At 56.5% G+C, this 7,196-nt stretch overlaps 1 protein-coding gene across 3 annotated transcripts in view; it reads left to right on the forward strand.

Annotated features, from left to right (window-relative positions):
• Window positions 1–7,196, forward strand: part of Usp36 (ubiquitin specific peptidase 36) — a 30,335-nt gene extending 23,139 nt beyond the window's left edge. For 2 of the 3 annotated variants that reach the window (XM_047544981.1, XM_047544982.1), the window contains exons 16-21: window positions 891–1,469; window positions 2,175–2,371; window positions 3,461–3,562; window positions 4,426–4,541; window positions 4,885–5,033; window positions 5,316–7,196. In XM_047544981.1, coding sequence (XP_047400937.1) covers window positions 891–1,469; window positions 2,175–2,371; window positions 3,461–3,562; window positions 4,426–4,541; window positions 4,885–5,016 — 1,126 coding nt within the window. In that variant the 3' untranslated portion in view covers window positions 5,017–5,033; window positions 5,316–7,196. Of the gene's footprint in view, window positions 1–890; window positions 1,470–2,174; window positions 2,372–3,460; window positions 3,563–4,425; window positions 4,542–4,884; window positions 5,034–5,295 lie in introns of all 3 variants that reach the window. The other variant, XM_047544983.1, reaches the window with a different exon arrangement.

Below are 7,196 nucleotides of genomic sequence, written 5' to 3' on the forward strand. Positions count from 1 at the left end.
GGAGTGGCCCGGCCTTGGGGTGCAGTGTACGGCTGCCGTGGTCTGCTCTGGTGGAGTTGATGGTGACGGTGACAGGAGTCCTGCTGAAGGCAGTCACCCTTTGAGGCTCTGCCAGCCGAGAACACTGTGGCTCTGGGGGTTGGGCCTGCAGGGCTGGGGAGAGGCAGGTCGCAGTCACCTGGCACAGCCCAGTCCGGCCCCTTGCGTGCCCTGTAGGAGCACTCAGCTTTGTGAGTCGTGGTCCTGAGTTATTGGCCCCAGATTCAGAGAAGAACAGTGGTGCTGCGGCCTGTGTCCGCCCTCCTCAGGAGGCCGCTTGCTTGCTTTTTTTTTTTTGGTACCATGGATTGAAGTCAGGGGCACTTGACCTCTGAGCCACCTCCCCAGCCCTATTTTGTATTTTATTTAGAGACAGGGTCTCACTGAGTTGCTTAGTGCCTTGCTTTTGCTGAGGCTGGCTTTGAACTCACGATCCTCCTGCTTCAACCTCCCAAGCCGCTGGGATTCCAGGCGTGTGCCACCGTGCCTGGCAGAAGGCTGCTTTCTTCAGAGGACACCTTGCTCTGGGGCTGAAGGGTGCATCCAGATGTGACTTCTTTTCTGAACATTGTTGCTCAGCAAGTCTGAATTAAAAAACAGAAACAGGAGAGTTTGAAAAAAAAATACTGTGACCTCTTATCACAAGGAGCTAGGATGTACGGTTCTTACTAACTCTGATCTTAAATAGACTTTGAATTTTGTGGTTAATCTATCTTCAGACACACGTGTGATTCGTTGCGTGTCTGAGAATTACAGGGGAATACCTTTTTTAAAGGGGGGTGAGGGCAGGCAGGAAGAGCTCCGCATGGGCTTTCCAGAATGACCTTCCTTATCACCCTCTGTCCACACAGGGCTGTGTCACCTGTCCCCCGATCATCCAGCCATCCAAAGCCGCCTGTCAGCCCTCCCTCCACGTCACTGACCAGTAGCAGCCCCCAGTCCCCAGGGACTTCAGAGCCACAGAGCTGTTCCTCTTCCTGGACTGCCCTGTCTCAGGTCAATGGGGACTTCAAGTCCCTTTCACACCAGCCGCCGCTGGAGGCCAGCAAGGCTCCTCAGAGCCCCTCCAGGAAGAGGAAGAAGCTGCTCATGGGAGAGCCCCAGAAGCCTGGCTCAGCGGCATGCCAGCCACAGCGCCCCAGGGGAGCAGCCGTGGCGCCTCGCAGGAAGGGGAAAAGGAAGAAGAGGAAGTGCCCAGGGGACGTGGCTGCCACAGCCTTGCAGGAGGGTCAGACTCATGGGCAGCCCTGGAGCCCCAAGAGCAGGAAGAAGCGCCAGGTAGATCTTCCGGCTGACCCACAGGAGGAAGAGGTCACACAGCCACAGGCAAACAACCTAGACACCCACCACCTGAGCAGCAGGAAACGCAGGAGGAGGGGAGTGGAGGGACTCAGCGAAATTGGGCTACCCGAGGACCCACCTTTGCACAGGTAAGCACAGGGCTGAGACACGCCTGGGTCTCTCCATCAAGAAATCAGAAGTGAGCTGTGTGTGGTGGCACATGCCAATAATCCCAGTGACTTGGAGGCTGAGGCAGGAGGATCATAAGTTCAAGGCCAGTGTAGGCAACTTAGCAAGACCCTATCTCAAAATAAAAATAAAAAGGGCTGGGATGTGGCTCAATGGTTAAGCACCCATGGGTTCAATCCCGGTACCAAAAAAAAAAAAAAAAAAAAAAAAAATCAGAAGTGAAATAATCCATTCCCAGGTGCAGCGTGTAAAGATATGCTGTCCTGGAATTTTAAAAACATAGTCTGCAGTGGCCGTCGGTGGACTCAGTTCCTTGAGTGACCGTGGAGAGGACAGGTGCCTGTAAGCCATGGCCACCACTGTCTGTATGGGGTGTCCAAGGATTCAGGGTCAGGCGTGTGTTCTCTGGGACCTGAGCAGCTGCTCCTGCAGTTTGTAGGGCTTGTCTAGCTGGACTAGAGTGAGGACACGTGTCCTTCGTCCCTTACGCTGGTGTGGGGGCATCGGCCACTTCTCTAAGCCACGTGCAGAATGAGTGATGGAGCTGGGAGGGGCTGCTGGTGCCACCCTGGGGTCCCTGCGCGCAGGTGGGACGCCTGCCGTTGCATCCTGCATGTGCCTTCGGCGTGCTTGGAGGGCTGACTCTTGCCTCTGGCTCCCACCAGCTGCTCCCCCACGTACCACAGAGAGCCGGAGACCAGGACAGAGTCTCCAAGGAAAAAGAAGAGGAGAAAAAGAAAGCAGGAGTCACAGCAGGAGGAAGAAGAGAACAAGCATCCCGAAGGCCCCGGGAGGCTGAGGCCGGGTGTCTCTGCAGCCCCCGTGTGGAGCACGAACGGCCAGATTCCTGGAGACCGTCTGGGTGAGCGCTCAGGGCATGTTGGTCAGCTTTCCGTCACTGTGACCGAAATACCTCACAGATTCAGGGGTCTCGGTCCACGGTGGGCCAGCTCCATGCCCTGGGCCTGAGGTGAAAGGGTGTGGGGGAGGAAGGTGCTCAGTTGTGGCAGCCAGAAAGCAGAGAGGGGAAAGGGCCAGGGACAGTACCAGGGTGCACCCTGCCAATGACCTCCTTCCTACAGCCACACCCCACCTGCCAGCTGTTTCCCCCTGCCAGGAATCCATTTAGCTCTCAAATGGATTGATCCACTGATGAGGGCAAAGACCCCATGATCCAGTCTCTTCCCAAGAGCCCCACCTCTGGACACTGCCATATTGGGGACCAGGCCTTCAGCACAAGAAACTCTGGGGGAGGTTCCAGATCCAACCACCACCAGGGAGCTTCAGGGAGCCCTGACAGCAGCAGCAATAGTGGCACTTCACTGTCCCCGCGTAGGCCTTTCCTGAGCACTGGCCCATGTGTTGGTCAGCTTTGTATCATTGGTACAAACACCTGAGATAATCAGTAAAAAAGGGGTGTGTTCTGGCTCACAGCTCTGGAGTCTGTGGCCAGGGTCTCTGCCGTTGCTTTGGCCCTTGGTAGGCAGCACCTGGTGCTGGGAGCGTGTGGGGGAACAGCTTTCTCCTGGGGACTGGCTAGGGGTGCCACCGCCCCAGGACCTGCACTAGGCTGTGCTCATTACAGCTTCAGCCTCCTCCCAACAGCACCTTCCTGGGGATGGGCCTCTAAAACATGGGCTCTGGGGGACAGTAGATCCAAACTGCAGCGGACCATTTCTGGCCACAAGATAGTGTCCGTTCATAGTGTCCCTCCCACCGTGGGGCCCGAAACTACACTGCTGGCTGCAGGGGTGTTTTCTGGCTTGTTTTTTTCAAGAACTGACTGGGACAGTAGCCTTTTCTGTTGAGTGGAGTTCTTATTAGCGCCCAGGTCCTGCGGTGTTGATGAGCATTCATCCCTAAAGAATTCTGCAGTTTAAGTGTCAGTGAGGGGTGCGTGACTGTTCCTCTGTGGCTCGTTTTAAGCACGTTTCTCGCCTCTTGTCTGTAGGGCCAGGACAGGCTCCTCTTGTACCCTGGAACAGAGAGCGAGAACCCGACGTGGTCCAGGAATTACTCAGATATTCCGCTGACAAGGCGTATGGGAGCAAAGGTATGTCTGAGCAGGACTTGGTGCTGTCCTGGGCTGGCCTCCTGTGGAGGTAGGCAGGCATCAACCTGGCCTGGAGCCAGGAAGAGGGAGGTATGCATTTGGGTCTTCTTTAAACCCACCTGCCCTGGCCGTGGCCGAGATGGGTCCTTCCCATCTGGAGCAGCTCCAGAGGCCTGCGGGCATGACAGCGGCACACACAGCTCCAGGCAGGCTGCGGCAGTGTCAGGGCCCCTGGAAGGAAGGGGCAGGGCAAAAAGCTCCTTAAAAGCTGCCTTGTAGCGGGCTGGGGAGATAGCTCAGTCTGTAGAGTGCTTGCCTTGCAAGCACAAGGCCCTGGGTTCAATCCCCACCACCGCAAAAAAAAATCTGCCTTGTAAATAGAGTTCCAAGCCCAGCCTGCAGATTTTGAGAGCAAGCATGAGACATTGTTTCTCAAACCAAGGGCTTGGATTTACAAAGACATACACACCTGTCATCCCAGTTACTCAGGAGGGGAAGCAGGAAGACTGCAATTTGGGGGCCAGTATGGGCAACTTAGCCAGACCCTGTCTCACAAAATAAAAATGTTTTAAAGTGCTGGGAGTGTAGCTTGGTGGTTAAGTGTCCTTGGGCTCAATCCCCAGTACCAAAAAAAAGTGAGCATTATGATTGGTGATACAGAACTCTGGACTCACTGATGCTGTTCCCATGTTGACCATCCTGGTCACTCTGCCCCTCCTTATTTCCTCTCATGTCCATTTCTGCCCAGAGGTGACACTCACATTTTGAACATGTGAGAGTATACAGGCCTCATTGGCATCGGCACACAGGTCTTGCAGTGACCCGCAGGGTGGCTTGGGGTACTGACTGTGCTTGTTGTGCAGTTCTGAGCTGGAGTGGGGAGCCGTCTGCAGTCAGTCAGGATGCCATCGAAGACAGCAGGCTGGCCCGCACCCAGACTGTGCTTGACCACTGGGATGAAGAATTTGATCGAGGGAAGGTAGGACATGTGACGTGGCTGTGGGCTGACAGCAGGTCAGATGGCTCAGCTTGGGCTAAGGGCAGGGACATCTTGAACTTGGAGAAGGTGGCCAAGGGAGACTGGAATGGCTGAGCCTGGTGAGGCTCGGCCAGGTCCAGGTCGTGTGTTCAGTGACGTTGGCCGTGCGGCTGGCAGCCCTTAATCAGTGCTGGGGTGGCAGGGCCTCCCACGGAGGGCTGCTGCACACGTGGCATGAGGTACACCTGTACCCGGGAAGCCCATGGTGCGTAGTCAGGCCACCAGCCAGGGCTTGGGCAGCAGCCCTTTCTGGGAATTGTAATGCCTGTGATTCTTGATGTAGGAGAAGAAAATGAAAAAATTCAAGAGAGAGAAGAAGAGAAACTTCAACGCTTTCCAGAAACTTCAGAGTAGACGGAACTTCTGGTCTGTGACTCATCCAGCCAAGGCCACCAGCCTTAGCTACCGCCGCTGAGCTCAGTGCTTGTCAAGGTCAGTCATGGGTGCTGGTGTCTGCAGGGTGTCTATGGTGTGTGTATGCACATTCTGTGCGTGGTGTCTGGTGCGTGTGGTGTCTGTGTGTCTGCTGCGGTGCCTGGTGTGTGTATGTGTGGTTTGCGTGTGGTGTGAATGCTAGTCACTGATAGGAGAGGACCTTGTGACACTTTCCAGCTCCCTCAAGATCGCTGTGCCCGTGCCCCGTGGGAACTCACTCGAGGGTGTTCTGGGAGTGTCAGGTCTCTCCTCTCACCAGGTCATGTGCCTGTCCCACAGCCTCCAGAGCTGTCACTCCCTGGGAACTCCATCTGGATCTGAGGAGCGGCCTTGAGCAGACTCCACCTCTGTGTCACCTCCAGGGTGCTGCACCGTGAGCTGCCATGGTGGGGGCTCCTGGCACCTCTGTCAGCAGGTGACCCGTGAGGCTTGGGGCTTCTACAGCACAGACTTGTGGAGACATTCATGACAGGCCCCACAGGAGAAGCCCTGGCACAGGGTGTCAAGCGGACCAGCAGCACGCTGTGGGGCCTCCAGAAAGGCCAAGCGTCCTTGTGGTTGTGGACAGTGGGGTCTGGGTGGGCAAAGCCATGTCCCTAGCTCTGGGGCTGTTCTCCCAGTGTGTCCTGTGCTCAGGGTAGCAGGGGTGCCTTGGCTCTTCCTGGCAAGCCACCCCTTGCTCCCTGCGGGTGACGCTGTCTCATGCCGCGCCCTGCTTGTTCTCAGGCCTTGTGTCTGTATGCCCTGCTGTCTGTCTCAGAGAGGAAGGTCCTGCGCTGACCACACCGCTGCCGCTCCCTTCCTGCACGGGGTTGGCCCTTCCAGAGTATCTCCTCCTCACCAGAACTCCAGGCTCTGTGGAGAGCAGAGGCTGAGATGGGGAGCCCTTGAAATCAATGCCAACGCGTCTGCCTGGTGATTTTGCTGCAGCTTCCTTTCAGCAGCAGTGACCCCTGGGTCTCTGCAGAGGTGGTGGTCTTGGGGATGAATTCTCCATAGTTTATTACTTCATATAGAGCATTTATTTTTGAGCAGGCCTGTGGCTTCCTGCACTGTGTTTCTCTAATATGCTAACCCTTGCTTCTTGTGCATGGTCTCGTGAGCACTGTGGACTCTGGCTCACTGCACAGCTCGCGCCACCTTCCCTGCGTGAGGCCTGCCTGCAGACGTGTGGTGGCCTGGGCTCCCTCTTGGAGGTGGTCTCTGAGGAGGCTGGCACCTTCTAGCACCGCTAAAGGTGCCGGGCCTGGGGCCTGCCTGCCGTCCTCGGCCCATTCCACCCACTCTGCTCAGCTGCCACCCTTGGGGCCTCACCTGATCCTGGTGTAGAAGGAAGATGCACTTTTTTCCTATGGGGAGGTACAGTTTTTCCTGCAGGAGGTTCTTTTTGTTTTCTATCCTGTTTTCATGTTTCCTCTTAAAAGAAGGTGGAGGGCAGCGTGGCTCTGGGCCTGGGTCTTCAGCTGCTTCCCGTCCGGTGGGCGGGGCCGTGGCTTCGTGCTCTGCTGCTGGGAAGGCAGGGCTTGCTTTTCCTCCTGAGGCGTTGACGTTCGTTCCTGTATGCACTGTCCCCAGCCATGTTTGTTTTGTACCGTTCTGTAGTTAGATCTTAGTTGTCTTCTAGCGGAGAATCGACCTCCACTCTCGCCCTCCCCTCCTCCAAATCGGTCTCTTTCCCCACTGGATGCACGCTGTCACCCCTTTTCCTGGAGAGACTGTCTCCCTCTCCCAGGCAGTGGAGTGCCTGACCTGACTTCTGACAGTGTCCATCGCTGTCTGGTAGAAGCCAGCCCCTTCCTCCACAGAAAACCACCAGCCAACCAGGGACCAGGAAGAATGAGACCCAGAAAACCACCCACATTCTAGGTGACCGTCGCGTCCCAGCACCTTAGTAACCAACGCTCTCGCCACGGCAGCCTTGGCGTGGACCCTGCCTTTGTGCTTGGGAGTGGGGGGAGTGCGGGCGGCAGCCCACCTGCAGCGGGCCCTCGCCATGCTCCGCACCACCCCTCCGTCTGTTGTGGGGAGCACCTCCCCCGAGTCCTGGCTGTGTGGCCACACCTGCGTGTGTACAGGTGTCCCTGCTCTCTGCACTTCCTCTCCAGCAGCCTGGGGAGCCCCAGATGTTGCCAAGATCTTGGTGCAATAAAGAATGTGTTG

Source organism: Sciurus carolinensis, chromosome 3, assembly GCF_902686445.1.
Source record: "Sciurus carolinensis chromosome 3, mSciCar1.2, whole genome shotgun sequence".
NCBI classification, from domain to species: Eukaryota; Metazoa; Chordata; class Mammalia; order Rodentia; family Sciuridae; genus Sciurus; species Sciurus carolinensis.